Here is a 21,547-nt window from a genome sequence, read left to right as displayed (position 1 = left end):
CCTAGCAGAGAATAACCTCTAGAATGCTTACTAACCAGATGAGTCCCGAATTTGACAAGTACCACCATTCGACCCAGTGACATGTGTCACGGCGCATACAAGTTCGAATATACAACAAATTATATTTAAATGTCCAACCAATGAAAAATGAGTAGTAGTCACGTGAATAAACCGGTTAACACTTCGAATAACATATTAACAAATACTACATTATATAAACTGTACAAATAATAAATATATGTTAAATACCTGACGTAACAAAAGACAACATTGTATATACTATGTATATAGAATATGTGGATCAGATATGATGATAGCTAACAAGAAATGAAGTTAAAATATTGCATCCATCCAACCAGTCTGCAACACAAACACCCACGCGCACTAAACTATACGCACACACACACACACAAGCACACGCACGCACACACAGAGCTCAGTTGCCTGTGAACTTCTCAGGAATGATGTAAGATATGTCATCCCAAGGGTGACGGTACAGTCCTTGCTTCAATCTCTTTTGATCCAAGAAGTGGCCTGGTTTGTGTTTTTCAACAATTTATTCAAGTTTCATCAATCAATTTAATTTCGTAGTTTCATAAGGCGTATGTTTCATAAACAGTTACTAGCTGCAGATGATGAATGAAAGCTGGTAACAAAAAATAAAAGTGCCAATATAACCAATAAATCCAATGCTTCTGCCTAAGACGAAGAGACCATTCAGGGCTCCTATCTCAATGTATTCACAGGCTTCCTCACTGTTTGGGCCAAAAGTTGATGGTGATGGGTTGTTGATGTATTGTGTGCGTTGTTCATGGGTTTGTGTTGTTTTTGTTGTGTTGTTATCCTTGTAGCTGTCGTAATGTTATAATGTAGCTTAAATGGTTGTTGTTTTACGTTTTTGCGAGATGGCATTTTATATTTTGAAACTGTGGTTACCATGAATATTCACCAGAAGCAGGTTTTACACGACATTGTGGAATTAACAAAATTTTTGAACACAGTTAAACAACACGGTTCGTGCATGTGTCAATAAGCTCCACAACATCAAAAACAATCTAAACTAAACGCCAAATTTTCTACAATTTTTACACTTATATTAAAACATAAAATAAATTGTATAAAAATAATCTGACTATGTGAAACACCCTGAAGATCTGAGCAGGTCGACCATGGCCACTCCAATCAGCCCATCAACGTTTAGAATCAAGTTGGGCTTCTATGTTGTTCAATTAGCGTTAATATGACAAACATTAAAGAAACATTAATTCGAGAAACATAGGAGGTCATATGAAGGGACGATCAATGATGATTATCTAAATGAGATGAGCTCTTTGTGGCAAACACAAACAAATTACATCGTACTATTACACCACGTCAATTGCATAACATAATTTAAAATGATTTGAAAAACAATGAAATCACGCGACATAAACAAGCTGACCTTTGACGTGGTGACCTTTTCAACTTCCAGTGCATAATCAAGGAGTGGGGTTGCCGGGAAATGTTCCTTCACAAAGTTCTTCAAGATGACAACTCTCATGTCAGGATTGTTGATCTGATGTTGTATTTATTCAAGAGTTTGTTTCAATGCTAATGACAATGTTAATGTACAATACATCCATGCACAATGACACTGGAACGAGCGTGTTCCATATTATAGAAACAAAGAATGGTATAGACGGACGACTCACAGACTTCACTCTATGCCCTATGCCCATGATAAGCTTGCCTTGTTTCTTCATATGGTTGACAAACTCCATTGGACTCAAACCTGTATCGAACCCTTCTGAAAATTCCTTAGCCGCTCCATCCAGTGCACCTCCAAATCTATCTCCCTGGTGGAATCAGTGTCGTCATCATCATGACCATCTTCACTACACTTTTTTTCGAACCATTAATTTTCAGAGGCATAAAACAATATTAAAAATCTCACAAAGTTATTGAATCATATTTTTAAAAATAATTTTTATAAAAAAAAATTTTTCAAAGATAAATTTATAAATTCACTAACAATGGTAAGGAGTCCAGACGCCAATGAAGAGACGAGATCCTTTCCAGCCCTGGCACAAACAATGGTGTTGTGAGCACCAGACACTGCAGGCCCATGATCAGCAGTCACCATCAAACACATCTCGATGAACTTCAGCGCATATTTCGGTAATCTGGTGAACAAACAAGTTGACTGGAAAACAGAAAAACAGGTAGACTTATGAAATTTAACGTCCAAACAGTTGACTAATGAAAACATTGTCATGTTAGCAAATAGTATAATTGAAGCATTCAAAAAATTTTACAAACGAAGCTTTATGAAACATCAACCTTTTCTGAAACCACAAAAGGGACAGAACACCTCCGATTCCCAGATTCTCCTTAAAAACTTCAGTGATGGGCACTCCAGCGTACAGCAACTCCTGCCCTCTCTCATCGCAGATACTCGTCATAAAAGAAGCAGGTTTCCTGATGAGACCAAGTTCCCGTGCCCAGTTGTAGTCCATGGGAACTGTGGGAGGAACAACTTCCGGTGCAGGAACGAGCACTCCTGACTTCACGAGACCATCGTACACTGACCTGTTTAATGAATTTCACACGAAGTTATTTTTGAAATGTAAACCATCGATGGAAACAATTGAATAAAACAAATAAAAACTAGACAAACTTGATGATCTTATCCAAGTCGTCAAAGGAGGAAGGTACATACACGCCCGCCTGCTTGAGAGCTTCATTCTTTGATTCTGCTGTCTCTTTCTCCAGCGTAGCACACGACCCGGCATGTCCAAACTGCACCTGATGGCAGTGACCAAAAATTCACGAAAATTTAGAAACTATATTAAAAAAATTAATATTATGACCAAAGTTTTTTATGAAACGTGATTGGATGAAGATCCAACAAAGCGATTACTAAATATTCTTCATACACATCTTCTAACCTCAGATGTGAACATGCTTGCGCAAGTACCAATGCACCAAGCCACAATGGGTTTTTGGACCTTGCCACTTTTTATGGCGTCGATGATTCTGTACTCCTCTGTCCCACCAACCTGAACAAAATTTAAGTTTATTCTTTCTTGCTGTAAAACAATAACGCAACGACAATATTTTAGATATTTGATTAACGAAATATCGTTTCTGATTAGATGAAAAATATTTGGTTAAAAACGATATTTATTATTAGAGGCAAAATAAAGCAACTGATCTACAATGAGCTAGGATAGACAACAATGGGTCACTATATTTTCGACGCATTGAAATTAAATGAGTAGAACAATAAATAATGAAACGAATCAGACAAATGAGGAAAAGCCAACCTCTCCTAAGACGACAATCATCTTAACATCAGGGTTGTCCTCATATCTCAGGACGTGGTCTAAAAATGTTGTACCCGGGTAACTGTAGGATGTTTGTAATATTAGATCACTCAATAACACATTATTTCAAACATGCAAAACATTAATATTTAAGCATTAATTATATTGCATCATAAGTGTACTAAGAATGAAATTAATGATGAAATTAGATGAAATTAATTTAATTAAAAAAATCAACATTATTTCACTGAATGTGAGTGCTTATCAAATTTAATTTAATTCAAAATAATTGAAAGTTCAAATATTTGACAAGCAAATTTCCAAAAATGAAGTAACAAAATAACAGAAACAATAAAGTTGGAACATCAAACAGGACGGAGAATAAAAAAGTGCCAACCGATCTCCACCAATGGCAACCCCCTCGTAGACTCCATCAGTGTTGAGAGCAATGATATTGTTCAATTCATTGGACATGCCTCCTGACCGAGATACATATGCAACACTGTCCAGTAATATAAGTTATAGTGTAAATGCTATCTTAAACGAAGTGTTCGTGATCAGGCAAAATTATAATCGGCGGTTTAACGAAACTTCAATAAGGTTATAGATGTATCTATCAATCAAGCATTACTTATTCGAATATTTTAGTGGAAACAATACAAAATAAAAGAAACCTTCCACTCCTGAAGAGTTTGGATGAGAGAATGTTATCCAGCATACCACCGGTGTTTCCAATCTTGAAACAGCCCGGCTTGATGCCTCCAACCTACAAATGATTGACGCTATCGAAACATTTGTTGCAAATAAAAGTTCTCATAAAAATAATTTTAAAAAATAGAATATAAAAATGATGAGGTCCGTAAAATAAACCCATCAGAGCATACAACCCTCCCATCAAACTATTACACAAAAATTATTTTAATAAAAAAATTTAGAACAAACAGTGGCGGGTCCAATGATTTGAACATTCTTCTCCTTGGCCATCTCAATCAACTTTCTTGTCAAATTTTCTGGAATTCCTTCAGCAATGATGGCAATGCAACGAATCTGAAGATAACAAAATAATTGAAATTGAAGGTCAAATTAAAGGAACAAAAAACTAAATTATTTTGTTAAAATATTAATCCTTGCAAAAACAAAATTAAAGTGCCATATATAAAATTTCTCATTAAACTATTTAACGTCGATAGCTAGCTGATACCATCAATATAACAACACTCCAGCCCAAAATTTCTAAGTGCTTCAGTACTTGAGGACTATTTGAAATTAGATAGAAAACCTCCTTAAATGTTTCATCAAGCCAAGCATCATTAACAGCCAGCAGACTATCTACTTTGCTAAGAATAAAAAACAGTTGAAAGAAAAGGCGTATCATGAGGTTCGAACTTGTTCAAACTGCATCATCTCCACGGTGCTCTCGTAAGCTGATCTGAGTGACGCAAAGTTCACCAGGATATCAGCATCTGGATGATTCTTCACGACTTCTTCAGCTTTCTTGTACACTTTATATTAAAACAACAATTTTTTTATTAATCAAGAAGATAATGTAAATGGATAATGCCTCTTATCAAAATATCTACACAAAAGTGTTCATTAGCAATTATCCATAAAACCTGGTATGAGTATTTCGGTGTGTCCCCAATAAAATTTCTGCTTGTGGTTTCCACTATGAAAATTATAAAAAATATTATGCATCGTTTCATGAAAATTTTAACAAAAGGTTTCCTTACTATAAAGAAAAATGTTTGATGGAAAGAATAAAGTGAAGAGAAACAAATGAACAAACACGAGAGGATAGAGTATGGCAACCACAGATGGAGTCTTCCTTGAACACACATAATCAAAATCCAACATTCCCTGTATGGCCCGGTTCTGCATGCCCCAAACAATGGCTTTCGTCTTCGCTGAGAACAGTGGTCTTTCACAAGATCCATATGCTAGTGAAAACATTTTTATTATTTCACATATTATAGATAATCTTATAAAAAATATAAATGATTGTTTTATTTACGCCTTCTATTGAATCAAAATGTTAAAGAAAATTAGAAGCCAACCAACCGTATTTAAAATTTGTGTAAGAACAAGAACACAATGACGTGGAATCTTCTATGCTGCTTGGTTCATTTGCAGAGGATATAGATCCTGATGATGACTTTGAATCATGGGCCTGTTTGTGCAACAACAAAGCCTCTTCATAGAAAATTAAAAATCTTTAGAAAGCATCATCCATACTACTCATAGATAAGAACTTACATTATTGGTTGGCAGGAGAAACTTGGCAGTAGTCTTCTGAAGTTTGGCAGGGGCAGAAATGTTAATTTTCCCCAGTGCCATGCCCACGATTGCTGTCATGTGAGTTTCAGGACCAAAGACGTGGATCGGCACACCAAGAGTGCTGCCTGATAGCATTATTAACAACAAAAACATGTGACCATTAAAAATTTATATCTTAATAAATTTATCACTTTCACTTTAACTTTAGCATACAGAATCTGCACCATAATTCATCAAAAAGTAAGAATTCTAAATATGAATTTTGAACAAAACTATTTGAAAAAAAATTACACGAATGTCATTAAACATAATATGTCCAAAAAAGCTGAAATCACGAAAATTGTGTTTGTGTTCAGTATACAAGAAACATTCTGATTAAGAACTTTCATCTTTGAATTAAGAGCAGTTACTGTAAAACTCTATTTTTTGAACAGATTCATGAAATCATTAAATGCACACCAACCTAATTCCCTCATGATTCGAAGACCTTCCTGGTAGTTTGGACCTGCTCTCCTCACAAATATTGATGCTCTACATGCTATTAACTTCATCTGGTAGTCTCTCAGAGCTCTAACTATACCCTAGCGAGATGTATGGTATTAGGGTGATCATGCATTCTATGTGAAAATTTCTGCTTAATATGCAAATTATTTTTTTAATAAAATCTGAAGATATATATCTACTTTGAATGTGGACGCCACATTGGTGAAGTTGGCAATGCCTCCTCCTATGATCAATATCTTGTCAGGATCTTAATAAAATTACAAGTTTTCTGATTATTTTTGATGATAAAATATTGAAAAATATTAATCTAAAAAAATCAAACTAACTAATGTGTCTGAAGTTTAATAATGAAAATGTACAACACAATAAAACTCTGTCTCTAAAAAACTCCTAATTACAAACTTTCTGGCTTGGGGTCCCTGCACATGAGCTGGAGTATCGTCTTGGCATAATCATATGTCTGCTGCTCAGTCGGAGCTCCAGAGTACTCTCCATAGTTAGCAAGTTCTTTGGCCCCGCCCATCTCACAGATCGTATCTCTGCAAGCAAAATTAGAAAAACACAATTACATTTTATTCAGTACAAAATTGAATCACGACTAATTTTTCAAAACAAAAATTTAAAAAACATATTTCTGGGATTTGTGAGGGTTGTTCTGACAATAAATTTCTAATATAACTTAAGAATATATAAACAATTATTTATATTTAAGAACGATTGATAATTAGCCCCACAAAGCAGTGAGTATAGAATGAATTGTGAATGTGTAAAACGTTGCCTACGCATAAATGACAGATGCTCCACCACCAGCTACCATGCACCATATCTTGCCGTGTGGGTTCAATATGGTCAGTTTCAACGATGCACCACTTTTTGCATCCAGGTCAGCAATGTAAGCTTCCTGAATGGCATTCAAATTTTTTTTATTTTATTGTTTGATTAAAACTGATTTAAAAATATAATTAATAATAAGAAAATTAAAAGAATCATTAATTTAAATGAAATGAACATAAAAACTATAGTGTCCAACTAGCAGTATAACAATTTAGAGAGAGGCTATTGAGTTTAATGACTTTGTAAACAAACAAACCATTAAAACAGTTGCAAAGCTGCATATTCATTTTATGGCATGTTGATAACATATACATATTCATTTAAACAATAATTTAATTCCCAATTTCCAACAAAATATTCTATATGAAGTAAAATTGGAAGAACAGCACAATTGGAAGCACAGACCTCAGGGTAAGCTTCCCTACCAAACGGCGGAGGGAACTGAACCTCACCCCACAATCTGTTGCAAAGATAATCAGCACACTGATCCAACTTGGCTGCCAGGTCCAACACGTACACCTTCTCTTGCTTTACCACTGTATTTTATATTATAAAGAATGCAAAACAATGCTGTACCTTTATCTCATTTTCATCATTTCATCTCCTCCATCAACACCATTATACTTTACCTAGTGGATTTATTTCCAAATAAGTGAAGTGCAGATCCACGTACAGTTTGTACAAACATCTGATGAATTCTATTAAAGAGCTGTAATTTAAACAATATAATGAAATGAAATCTACATCATAATGACCAACAATGAAATTTTTGAACAACATGTTGATCATCTGGAAAAACCCTAGTTACGCTTCTAATAAAATTGAGAATAACATTAAAGGTTCTTCCAGGTTAAAACAATGCTCTAAAGTATGAACAAACAGCATGAACTTTATTAAATCAACAACGGCTCCAAATTATTAATCTGGTCAAAGTTTCTAATAGAAATAACATCTCTTGTTGTTTTAATTTAATTGCATTACATTAATTGGTAATGCATATTATGACACTTTCAGACAACATTATATGTGAAAAAAATAATGTAAAAATTATCAAATGCAATGCAAAAACTTCACACAAACTTTCTGTTTTGTGGTTGTGCATTGACAAGAAGAATATTTGAGACATCTTCATCTTTCAAATCACGATTTATTGGGATTTTCAATTTTAGGGCCTTATTGAGAAAATTATAACAATTTAAAATTCAAAATTATTCAAATTAAAACTAAAATTTAGGGCAAACCTTAGCATCCACATCACCAACATCTACACCTCCTTCATGGTGAAACAAAATTACATCATTTTCCCTTGCAGAGTATATGCACAAATAATATTCTTCCTTCTACAAAATATTAAAAAATTATTTAATTTAATTTAAATTTAATTTTTAAATAAAAACCTTCATGAAGCTTAATCATAACATAATCATTTGCAATAGAGTTCAAGCAAGAAAATTGTTTGCTAAGTTTAGCAAAATGAACTTATTCATAATCTATATCTAACAAACATCCTCTGATTTCCAGTATTTAACAAAACAAATTATACATTATAATTTAAATCACTTAATACAATTTTTAAACAGTCAAAATAAATACTTGGCTATGAGGTATAAATGGTTCGATGATGAATCTCTTAAGCTTACCAGTAGCAGCTCCAACCTAGGTTTTTAAATGGATTTTATCGGTACTTGATGATCTAAATGAAATGATTCCATATATTTTGTTGTAACACTTGAACGCTCGTTACTACCAACATAAATGTTATAACTTCAAAGATCCGTATATTTGCAACAACAGTGTTGTAACTTCAAACGATCATCAAATTTTTATTATTCCATAGGTTCAAGATTTCCAATTGAAGAACACAACTGCTTCAAACGCAAACTTGGTTGAATGCCAACAGTAATAGAAACACTAAACTTTTCCAAGTAACTGCATAAATCACATTTAAAACTTCACTTCAAACCTCCCTACCCACTTTGCTATTCGAGACACCTTATATAGCAACACCTATAGATTGTTACAATCTTCTATAGTATGAAAAGATTCTATGGTTTTAAAATCGATGACAAATATATCAAGATAACAATAATTAATTATATAGCATAATTCCATCATTCGAAATTTTACCAACCATTACAACTTTGTTCATGTGGCTATCAATCCATTTTTTAACTTCTTTATGATCAACATCAACTTTGATTAAACCCAGTTTGCCTCTTCTTTTTATCAATTGGTCTGGTTTCACTACTAATTTCTGTAATTGTTTATCAACAGTTTCAACACAAAATAGACAAAATTTAACAAGTTTAATTTTTAGAAACAATACAAATAAAATTCAATGTCTGAGCATATAATCGGCAAAATAAAATTAATAACAAAAATAGATGTGTATGAAATCTCCAAAAACCAAAAAGTCATAAATGGTTGATTAATTTTAAAGCCATCAAACTGTGCTAAAAGTTAAAGCTTTTGGCAACAAATGAAGATTTCAAATTAAAAATAATGCTACAGATAAGCTATAAATAACACTTTATCAAACAAGTTAACCACTTTTTTATTGACCATGTTGTCATTTTTATTAAAAATTTTTTGCTGAAATAGATTTTCAGTAAAATACTAATACTAATCTACTCAAATGTGATTTTATTTTACAATTTTCAATATTGTGAACCAGTTTCATTTATCAATGACTCTTAATTTAAGTTACCTTAAAACACTTTTATTTAGAATTTCTTAATAAAGCTACTCATTTTATCTTCCATAACTGATAACAGAACAAATATTAAATTTTAAAAACCAATTAAAAAAATTTACACAAAATGTAGGCCAGGAGCAACATGTTTCAACAAGTTATTAAATTATTATATAAATTAATGTTTTTTTTATGATTTATTGTCTACAAGGTGAATTTCCCTTTCCTAACATTAAAAAAATGTCAAAACGTTTCTCACTGATGTTTTAAGCCATGGATTACTTTGAAGCAAATTATCCCAAGAAGTTGATGAATCGTACACTGCGCTATTCAAGGAGACATCCAGGCCATTATTAACTTTCAAATTGTTCCTCATTATTTGCTTTCCACATGATTCATAGATTGCTTTGGCAGACATTTTGTTTAAGTTTATGTGAATTCACCTGGATGGCACAACTTGTGATTATAATAATGAGATTATAAATTAATTATTGCAGCAAAATAAAGTTCAAACGAGAAATGCCAAACTTTCTGACTGCTCAAGGTAATGAAGATTAATTAAATAAATTAAATGTAATGAGCTACACAAGGAAGTCCACACGCATGTATCTTCTGAAGTAATTTATTATAAATTATTTCACGATAATGTTTAAAAAGAGATGACCGTAACAACCGTTCACACGGTTTATGAACCGAGAACGGTCGAGTTATTCAATTTTTAAAAAAAGCTTTTTCCACTTTTTTAAACACAAAAAACAAACAAATCCTCTTGACAATAAAAGCACGGTCGTATATAAACTGTTTTAAGTGGAAAAAACTTTACTCACTCCTTCAATATTATTTGAATGGTCGGATGATCCTTCTCTATCCTGCAATTTTACTGAACCAACTACGAGTGCATGCAGAATCATTTTAGAACTGACTTAAAATAGAAAACATTTTATATCAAATGTGCTCTGAAGGAAAAAACGTATATTAACATTACAAAATTTAATATTACCAACTATATTACCAACTATCCAAGTTACTGATATTAGTTTCAAAATTGTTGAAAAAAAAACATTTATGACGATATGAAATGAACATTATACTCCGCCATAACTAATGTGCTGTAGTTTGTGACATACAAAGATTGCTTTCGAAATAGCTCCTTTCAAAGCAATCATCAATACCTACATACACTATTTTTCACATGCCAGAACTTTTTTGTTAGCAAAAACCATTCTATATAGTTGATTTAAACTGCAACACATAATACATTATTAAGTTGAATAATTCATTATTATTAACGTTCAAGTAAATTTACGTGTTCGGGGTTTATGAAACTTATATGATTTTAATTTTAATTCCATAAAAATATTATATTAATGAAATAATGAGCGTTGCTAACTTGAAAACTTAAATTTTTTATTTTTTGAAAGTCGAGATTTAAAGCTGAAGATAATCCTTTTAAATTCAATACCATTCATTTATTCTTTTTTTTTGTAAATATTTATAGAATGAAAAGTCCGGATGTAACCGAAATGATAAAGCATTACATCCAGCTGAATTAAATTGAAAATGGAAATCAGTTTGCAATCACTAATTTTTAGATGTGATCTGTCCATGATTTGAACATTTTGATGATTGGAGCGAACGATTAATCATCATCAACAATCTGATGCTACCATTTAATGAGCCGTGCACACAACTTTTACAGCTTTTTATAAAATCCTTCATGTCCACGCGTCTTTTATCCTGTATTTTGAATTTAATAATAAAAAATACAAAATATCATGAATGCGCAACGTTTTATATTCTGTTATTTTCAATTAAGTTTTATTTGTTTTTTATTATTCAGTTAAAATTTCCAAATAAAACTAGATTTTGCTATAAAAACTTCAACCGCATATTTTATTGGGAGTATTTATTGGGAGCATATTTTATTTTATTAGCTGGATTTTTGTATGTTGAAGCTATCGTGCTAGCTGAAACACTGCACTGATCTGGCAGCGAAAGTGGTTACGATATAATTGGGAGGTTAATACATTTTCTTAAAGTCAAGCAAAAACAATTACCTTTTCCAGAGTGTCGGAGTTGGATATTTTTCATCTGACTCCGGCATACTGACTTTTCTATAGATAGAAATTCGAGGAAATCAAAGTTTTTCATATACATAAAATTTTTCAAACGTTTGATTTTTGTTACATATCAAGATATTTTAAAATTCAAACAGAGTCCTTACGTATCAAATTTTTACAGTTTCACGTACATTGACTAAAATGTTCTAACTAGCTGGAATCTGGAAGACATAAAATATCGAATGTCAGTTTAAAACTTGAATAATTTGCTTTATTTAAAAAAACTGCTAATGAGTTAGGGTATCGGTGAACCTTGTCGAATGTCTTCTCTGTTTGGTTTGAAACAGTTTTATTCAGCATTGAACTATATGTAAAAAGTTATTATAACAGAATTCACATGTCGACAAAAAACAAAAAGATAAAACTTGCCAACGTATGAAGAATTTAGCAACGTATGGAGAAGAAGCAACGCTGAAATAAGAGTGATGAAGACAATGTTGGAAAAAGAGAGAGAGAGAGAGAGAGAGAGAGAGAGAGAGAGAGAGAGAATAATACATCAAGATACATGATATTGGTGCTGCAACGAAAGTTTTTTTCTCTGAAGAAGAAAACATAAATCAACCACAACTCGGAGTTTACAAACAAATCAAACGTTGACACTTTGCTGAACTTTAAACGTGAATAATTAATTTTTCTGACTGCTCATGGCCAGTAGAATTTAAAGTTCTCATAAATAATTTTTTCCAAGAAAACAAAATGCATAAGAATAAACCTTCAATATTGATACAAAGAACTCGTCATAATAATTAGAGAAAAAGCTGAAACGAAAGCTTTTAATTATCATCATCATCCGCTAGCAGGAAGATTATCCCCCAAGCGCTGCAACAACCTGCATTCAATATCAAATTATCATTTATCCTCCTTCCTCCTCCTTCCATAGTGGGTGCATCTTTTGAAATAATAATTATAAAAATATTATTATATATATAATAAATATTATATATATATATATACATGTGTGTGTTGTGTGTGCAACGTGTTTGCGTGTGTGTTTAGAGAAAGAGAGTGAAAGAGAGAGAGAGAGAGAGAGAGAGAAAGGGAGGGAGAGAGAGAGATACAAGAGAATAAAAAGTTTTGTTTATTTTATTATTATTATTGTAGTTTATAGTATAAAATGCAGTCATTTATATAATTTTTAATTCATAATATAACATAAACCATAATATAAAAGTTATGAGCAGTTATGAGCACAGGTAACTAAACTTACACAAAAGCCCATGTCTACATGTTTCACTACTTCAATACAACTCTAATCACCAATAAATCAACAAAAAAATCAAAAAAATATAAAACTCTGTTTAGTACAAAAAGTTATTAGAAATAAATAAATGTGCAAACAAAGTATAACTAAAACATATAAGTTTAGATCCAAAACATTTAGATGTTTTCTTTCTTTCCAGGCAGGGAATGGCTTCCCATCACTGGATTGTTACCATCCATTTCCATCCTCTGATGCCGCCAAACTCCGGCCTGGAAAGCTTCACTGATGATCAAATCTGAAAATTTACTGTCAACACAAAAGCAAAAAAAGTAAGCGATTGATTCTTTTAGTTTTCACACTAGAATTTAAAAACAAAATAAGGACAAACAGGATACCGTCTCATCACAATTATTGACCATGCTTATTTTGTTTGCCGATATCTAAGAATCTCATTTGATGAAATGAGCCAACGACAACTTTTGAACGTGCATCATTTTCAGTGGTGAGTTATTTTTCTTTCAAACGCGTTTGACGCAGAACAACATCGATAAAATCATCTGTCTCTAATTGTTAGTTTTTGGTGTTTTTTAAACTAAAATATTTCGATTGAACCAATTTTAATGGAATTTAAAAAATTAAACGCTGGACAAACATCGATGCAGATGTATATTAGAACAGCCGAGTATTGCCTTGTTACTGCTTCGTGAAATGAGTGGTGCATTCTATTTCTCTATTTAGCTACAAGTTATTTTCAGCTTTGTAATGTTGTCGTGTTTTTAAAATTTTCAACATAGTAAATTTTTAACTACAGCTTAAATATACACGCATGAATTTGTATATATGAATAATTCTATTGCGTGATAACTGCACTTGGATATATTAAATTGAGGCATATTATTAACATCTGATTTAATTAAATTTTCCCAGCAATGGTGCATCTCATCATAAAAACGAAATAAACAGCGTGACGGAAACAGCTCGGCAACAACAGATGATGCAGCAGCAGCAGCAGAGTTCGCGTGTCATCCAAATGAAACAAAGCCACCGTGTGTTCGCAACGCATGCACGCAGAAAATATCGCTTTGTTGCTGGAGGTAGCAAACGTATTCTGAACTGTTTGTTGAGTGAATCAAAAAAATTTACTTAATGTTATGTGTTAAAAATATGTTAATATTCTTTGGAATAGGAAAATGTTTTTTTCACATTATAATTTAAACCTTGAAAAAATTACCCAATCTATTTAAGAAAGATTAAAAATTAAAAAATCTTTGATTTTGCAGCATTAATAAGAAGGTTGAGATGGCAGTTAATTGATGGCGCCACACTTGTGTATGGGAACTTGGAAGGAAAATTAAGAGACATGATTTAGTGCATGAAAAGAAATCATTGATAAGACGAACAACATTTAACAACTGCAAATCAGAAAAACTCTGTACTTTAAAAATTGTTAACACTCGCTTAACAAACGAAATGATACTTCGTTCATTTTTATTGCTCTAACATTTTTACTGACCACTAATTCTTAATAAAGAAAAAAACTTTAAAAAGATACATAAATACATTAAAAAATAAATATGTTTTTGTCAATTTTTTAAAAAACTAATCTAATAAAATAATAAATTAAGTACTATTTTAAAAATCAAGTGATATTCAAAAAAAAATAGTTTCAGCAAGGTTTTTTATTAGTTTTCAAAGGAGTTTATATATTTTTTTGAATTTCTCTAAAGTTTAAATGAAAGTTTAAATGATACAACTGAATTATTTTAGATGACGTAATTTAATTTTAACAACGCCCAATGGGATAAATTAAAGATACTTAGTATTTAAATGTAAAGATAATAGACTAATTAACTATGTAAATGTGGAAATTAATTGGTCAGTGCTAGTCAAAATGCAATTAATTTGAATAATTGAGCAGATGTCCAGCCGAATGCATTCTTAAGCACTGTTTATTAATTTTAATAATATGCGAAACACGTGCGCGCATGTATAATTACATAGAACATAAACTGAGCATTCGTTACTAGCATAGATCTCTAATTGCATGCTAATTGCTTCCAGAATCCTGATTGCTTTTTCATTTCCCGCGTAAAACTCGCAAACACGCATGAAAACATCAGCGAGGGATGTTTAAGTTGAGCGTGGTGTTGTGCTGGCAATGTGTATATGTGTGTGTGAGTGATTGTGTTTCTCTCTATATATATATTTCTCTCTCTCTCTCTCTCTCTCTCTCTCTCTCTCTGTTTATGTGCGGTGGAGTGTGTGTTTGTGTGATTGTGCCACGAGTGTATTGTGTCTTGTGTCTGTCAACAAGCCATTTTGTTCATTTTCTGCCAATTATTTCGCAAGAAGTTTTCAATTACCGTTCATGAGAAAATTTTTAATGCACCTATTAATTGTAAGAGTGTTAATAATGAGAATATTTTTTTGTTTCCCTCATCTCGATGACGCGCCAGAAAATGCTGCTGTACGTCTGTGTACACAATGTAGAAAGATGGAAGATGATTCAATACTAAACAACAATGAATGAAGGGCTTCGGTCAAATCAACGCACGAACGATGTATTAAAATATTTTTTGTATCGCTGACTCTAATTGAATTGTAGCGTTATTTATGTGACGACAAACAGTGGGTGTGTGAGTTTCTGTGTGTGTGTGTGTGTGTGTGTGTGTGTGTGTGTGTATGTGTGTGTGTGTGTGTGTGTGCGTGTATGTGTTTGAAGTTTGAGTGAAAAAACACGTGTATTTTGCGCTTTAATTTTTGTTAAACCTATTTAATACCTCAAAACATCAATAAAATTTTGCTGATGTACATTTATTTAGAGAGATTTGAGCTTTTGCAGAGAGAAAGAATAATGCATTAGCGATTCTTTAAAGACGCGTTGAGGCTTGCCGTTAATGCGTTGGACACCGTCTGAAGCACTTTATCAGAGCAAAGTTGGGTACTAAAGCAATAAATCGGTCGGCCACATCAAGCAAACGATTGAGTTTGCTCTTTTCACGTGAGACTTCTCAACAAAAGGACCGAATCAGCAACATTTCAATGCAAAACGTCCCATAAGTCTCCGCTTGCTTCTGCTCATATGCTTTGTAACTAAACTTCCTTATTGCTTTCTCTTTTTGTTGCGCTGTTTTTTGCTTATTTGCGTGCACTCAATTGTGAAGTGTTTGCATGAACTAGATTGGCAATTTGGATGATATGCGATCCCCGTTCGTATCAGTTACAATGCTTCTCTCATTTTTGGGAACGCTATTAAAATTATTTTCTTCAATAGTTTCAGGTTTTTATGGACACTTTTATTGTTTAATAAATAATTCAACAGTATTTTTTTCTAAATTTAAATTTTGTTGATTAATATAAAAATATTGTTGTCTAAGAAAAAATAAATTCTCAAATGTTCTGGTCTCTACTTCAACATTTAACTGTGACTAACGCAAAACCGCTTACATGTTATTTTAAACTTTCGTTCCCGAAAGGCTATCCACCCACAACACACGACGTATATACTACATACACGTAATAAGTTATGCATGCACGCGCAAGCACTGCATCATGCCTTTGTCAGAGCCGGAAGTTGAAGTTGAAAAAAAGTTGAAGTAGATGCCAGAATATTTTAGAATTTATTTGAGTTTCGGACAGACAGCATTTGAACCAGACCAACACGTAACTGCACAAGACATGGCACTTCTACCGACTGAGTTAACTCATCGACCAACTTCTTTACAGTCAGAAAATTTATAAAATTTGTGTGCAAAAGCTACAGGACGGTCAATTTTTCTAATTAGATTGTTGTAATTAAATGTTAAATCACTTAGCAGTTGATAGAGTTGGCGTTATTATTTTAACGTTATTTATTTTAGTGAAAAGTTTTTAAATATGTTATCGCACACTACATTAATTTTTGTAAAGAAAATTAATCTAGTTTTTACGCTGCTTAAGTTAAACAACATTTAAACTATCTACCCTATCTACTCTTCAACTTAACTCTCATTACTTCTCAACTACAAGTTTCAAAGCGCTTCTTACAACTCTCTTGCTTGTCTAATTCATTGAAGAGTGACGTTGAACACCATGATAAATGCTCTGTACAACTGAATAGATAGACTGGTTGGTTAGAAATTTTTGTTTTTAGTTATTTGTTTTAATGTCATTGTTAATATTTTTCTGATTTTCGACAAATGTAACGGTTAACAAACAAGCAAGAACAAAGTTTTAAATCTACATTCAGTAATCCAAGGAAGTTTATGATATTTGACAGTTTTTTCCTCTAGGTTTAGGCATCTCATTTTAAACAACTCGCAGTTTTCATTTGTCGAAGATGGCAGCACAGCATATTTGACCTCAAGTCATGTTGTGTCATGGTGTGTCGTGACGTGGCGTGTCGTGACGTGTCGTGTCATGTTATGTCGTACCGGAGAGAAATTTAACATGACGTCTTTTTTCTGACCGCCTCTACTAGTTCATATCTTTTTTTTCTATTTTCAAATGTTTAATAAAAACGTGTGCCAGGAAGCAAAAACTTTTTAAACGTGTCTTTTAATTTTTTCCGGAATCACCGTTTTGTTAAAAATCAGTTTCAAAAGAATGTTGTAATCAACTTATAATAATTATTTCTGCATAGTTTCATTGCTACAACTTCTAACACAATGAACAATTGAAGGCGGAGTAATAATAACTTCTTTATTGAAATAATGGGAATTATTGACGCAAAAACTTCAGCGCACATCACACCTTTGAAGTTAGGAATGAAAAAATATATTGCCTTCCACTCACTGGTTGAGGTTTGAATTTTTACTGTGATATTAGCATTAAAAATTATTTACGAATATATAGCTATACTAACTTTATAATGATTCTTTATGAATATATAAATAAATTTTATGAAATTTTTATGTTGATATCAAAAACAAGTCATTAACACATAGCAAATTAATTCAAGTTGATGAGATAATTAATAATTTTGAGTGCACGTCCATAGAAATTTCAAAATTGGTGAAACATCAAAATTGATGACATTTGTTCAACTCGAATCATTAGTTATAAATTCACTGATGAGAACCAGTTACTACATTTGTAATGGATGATACACTTGGCGTTGGCATCAGTTCGTTTGAACAGCAAATTGAAATAAAAATAAAACAATCGGAAATCAGATTTGTGATGAAATGAGATAGTTCTCTGTGTTGTTGTTGTTGCAAATCAGATAAGTTCACATTTGATTATGTTCATTGTTCTGTCATTTGTGCATCTTTCAGGCAACAAACACATGGCTGTGCCTGAACGACAGAACGCAGCTCAGAGAGAGAAAGAATATTCAAAAGATTGAACGAATGTATCCGAGATGAACGAATGAATTTGTACAAATGGTTTTGAGACACACCACTGTTGTCGTTTGCTCGTGTGACAACCAACAATCATGAAGAAAAATTGAAATTGCTCGTCGAACAAACCAAAATCTACTTCGCAGTCTATTGAGATGATATTGAAGTCAAAACTCGTGTATAATTGCTATGCTACGGTTTAAAGATTTTATAAAATTCGTATAATTTTTTGTAAAAAAAATATCAGTTTAGGCTTTCTAGAAACACGTCAAAAAGTTTGAAATGAAAAACACGAACAACTACGCTGTAACTTATGTTATAAGATAACAAATGAAAAGTTTTGTGATATGGTGATGATTTTTGAGAGAACTTCAAAAAATGAAAAATTATTTTTGAAGCTTCAGAAGACTGAAATGTTAAAAAAGTGAAGCCGGTCGGTCGGGGCAGACATAACAGCTGTTGCGTCTGACACTGCCACTGCCAACAAAATAACTAAAAGCCGGGCCTTTATTAAAATCCGCATGCACCCATATTACAACTCATCAATCATATTTTGACAGTTTCGCATTTGTTCAAACAAATTTTCTACTTTTATTAATTCCGTTGATTTATGGTTTCCAAAATTTATGTCAGTGGATTTGTTAGATCTTATTGGGCTATTAATTAAATGGAAAATAAAATTTAATAATTTATTGAACAAAATGTAAATTTGAAAATATAAATGATGCATAAGTATAAAAATAAACAAATGAATACATAAATATATAAATAAATAAATTCCTATGTACATACACACACACTCACACACACACACACATATATATATATATATATATATATACATATATATATATATATATATATATATATATGTATGTATTTATAGATTATATGTAAATGTTTGTGTTTGTGTAGGCGTGTGGTGTGTATGTAGCTTTCTCGGTTAGCATTTGAAAATATTTTCAAATTTAATGTTGGAATAATATTGCGTTTGTATGAAAATTTAATTAATATGAAGGTAGATTGCATTCCTAAAACACACCAGCAAAGCAGAAATGAATGCAGCGGGGCATACGCACGCATACGTACACGCATACATTCACGCATAAATACACGCATACATACACACAGACGAGGAACTAGAGAAGCACACATGACGTTTAACAGGCATTGAAAAAGAATGATGCTACTATTGAAATTTTCATAACCATTCGTGAACTTGATTCTGTACAAATTTCAGTTGTGCTGTTAAAAAACAAAAAAAAACCAAAGTAAAGTAATGTAGAATAGCTGGATAGCATGCTTTAACACCCATGATCTAGAGAGTGCTTATAGGACTTGACAACAGTAATCACCCTTATAAGCTGTTCAGTTTGTGACCAAAATATAAGACTTATCGCAATGTTAAAAAAGTTGTAAATTATTTCGCGTTGGAACATTAAAAAAATATGATATCTTTGCAAAAATACGATAAAAATTGAATCGTGTGTGAAAGAAAGCGAAATGTGAAAGCTGGCAAACAATAAGGTCGTTTAATGCGATGGAGACCAGATTATTACGAAACGACTTTTGTATAAAAATAAACAAAATACTTGCCATGGTCGGTTGTACATGCGTTGAATTAGATGCAATGAAATACAATGTCCTAACTTTCATCCGTCATGCGATGGAACGCATGCAAATGCCACGTAATATTCATCTTTCATAAACTTTAATAGGATTTTCATTTTGCGAAGGACGATGTACAATGATTTATTTGCATTTAAAACAAAAGTGCATTTGCATTTAAAACTTTTCGTTCGCTCGCATTTAATTTCCATTCATTTTTTTACTTGCGCATACAATTGCATATAATTATTAAAAGCAGATTTGCTGAATGCAACGTAGTATTAATATTTCCTGCATCATTCGTATAAACATTCAGAACTCCTTTCATGGCATCTATTCTTGATGTTACTAGGCAGAGGCCAACACAAATGATTAATACCCAAATTCTTTGTATTATAACTTTTGCTCACTTTACTCGAACTTTCAAAACAAGTTCCAGAAAATCTCGGAGTGTTATGCGATGGTTTTGAATACATTTGCGCGTGTTGATGAAGGTGGTTATAATTTGCATGCTGCTGCTGACGGTAGAAGCGATGAACTTCATGTAGATTGTTGTCGTTACGTCTACTTGTTGAAACGTTTTTCCTGTACAAGGAGCGTTCGTTCCTCTTGAAAATTTGGAATTTGTTTTCTACTTGAAAGGGTGATGGACACAAGTTGACCATCCACTCACTCTTGCAGTCACATTTTATTTCATTTCCTATCAACGAAAGTGATTTCAAACGAATTTTTTTTGGGAACAAACATCTAGCGACTGACGACAACTTGTTGTAATCAAACGTCAGATGGCGCAGTCGAGTTGTCGCCCAGAACAATTTGTCAGGTAGATTGGTCAAATTATTGTTTGATAAGTTTAAATCTTGCAGATATTTTAAAAATAAAAATGCATTACCTCTGAGCGAATGAATCAAGTTTTTTGATATCCAAAGTTGAGTTAAACTTTTTAATCCCTGAAACAATTCTTCGGGCATGTGATTGATCTCGTTGCTGTTTAGCGACAATAAAGTTAAATGTGTCAAACTGTTAAATGCACCAGGAAACAAGTTTTTGAGTTGGTTATTATCGAGAACGAGAATTTTTAATCTACTCATGAACGAAAACGTATCGCTATGAATTGTTTTTATTCGATTGCCACTTAACGTCAACACTTCCAATTCGATGAGATGACGAAAGGCCAACGAGCTGAGATGTTCAATGCTGTTTCTATCCAACTCGAGTCGTTTCAAGCTCCAGAGACCTGCCAGCGTGTTGTTGTCCAAATGTTCAATTCTGTTACCCCACATCACTAGCTCACGAAGATTTTTCGCTTTTAAGAAAAATCCGTTTGAAAAATGTTCTATCAAGTTTCCCCAAATATACAAGCTCTGCAGCTGATTAAGACCTCGCAAGAGATTTACAGGCAACTGTTTCAATCGACATGCTCCCAGATGGAGTTCTTGCAAAGTGTCCTCTAAACCAACAAAACTGTCTTCACTTATATTGTTTCCAATCAGGTTATGGTTTGCCATGATGATTTGAAACTTTGTTTTATAAAATTGATACGAGTTAAGAGAGGATATAAACTGTTTATTAACGTTCAAAACGCGGTAAACCAGTTTGTCAATTAAATTTATTTCAATGTTTTGACGAAAGCTGTTGTGTTTTTTATCACTTGAAAAAATATTCGCAGAGAGTAACTCAAACGTCGA

General features: G+C 32.5%; 2 protein-coding genes across 2 annotated transcripts; both read right to left on the bottom strand.

The window, feature by feature from the left end:
• Window positions 1–436: 436 nt before the first annotated feature.
• HELRODRAFT_155589 (hypothetical protein) lies at window positions 437–10,027 on the bottom strand (the record flags this gene model as incomplete). The annotated part of the gene is made up of 29 exons (XM_009011104.1): window positions 437–534; window positions 679–755; window positions 1,134–1,216; window positions 1,442–1,555; window positions 1,692–1,835; window positions 2,012–2,162; window positions 2,320–2,568; window positions 2,657–2,784; window positions 2,928–3,038; window positions 3,306–3,387; window positions 3,703–3,807; window positions 3,980–4,071; window positions 4,248–4,352; window positions 4,692–4,807; window positions 4,919–4,971; window positions 5,092–5,223; window positions 5,402–5,472; window positions 5,559–5,704; window positions 6,043–6,160; window positions 6,263–6,330; window positions 6,486–6,622; window positions 6,866–6,984; window positions 7,323–7,453; window positions 7,547–7,626; window positions 7,998–8,089; window positions 8,159–8,257; window positions 8,511–8,573; window positions 9,049–9,171; window positions 9,869–10,027. 29 exons carry the CDS (start codon window positions 10,025–10,027, stop codon window positions 437–439), a joined length of 3,246 nt encoding a protein of 1,081 aa, XP_009009352.1.
• Window positions 10,028–20,545: 10,518 nt separating this feature from the next.
• HELRODRAFT_150642 (hypothetical protein) lies at window positions 20,546–21,304 on the bottom strand (the record flags this gene model as incomplete). Its single annotated transcript, XM_009011103.1, has 1 exon — window positions 20,546–21,304. A coding segment is annotated over one exon (759 nt), but the record flags the coding sequence as incomplete, so codon positions are not given.
• Window positions 21,305–21,547: the final 243 nt, after the last annotated feature.

The sequence above is a fragment of the Helobdella robusta genome (assembly GCF_000326865.2).
Source record: "Helobdella robusta unplaced genomic scaffold HELROscaffold_1, whole genome shotgun sequence".
Taxonomy (NCBI): domain Eukaryota; kingdom Metazoa; phylum Annelida; class Clitellata; order Rhynchobdellida; family Glossiphoniidae; genus Helobdella; species Helobdella robusta.
The sequence above is the reverse complement of the archived record's forward strand: the minus strand, read 5'-3'. Positions and strand labels throughout refer to the sequence as shown.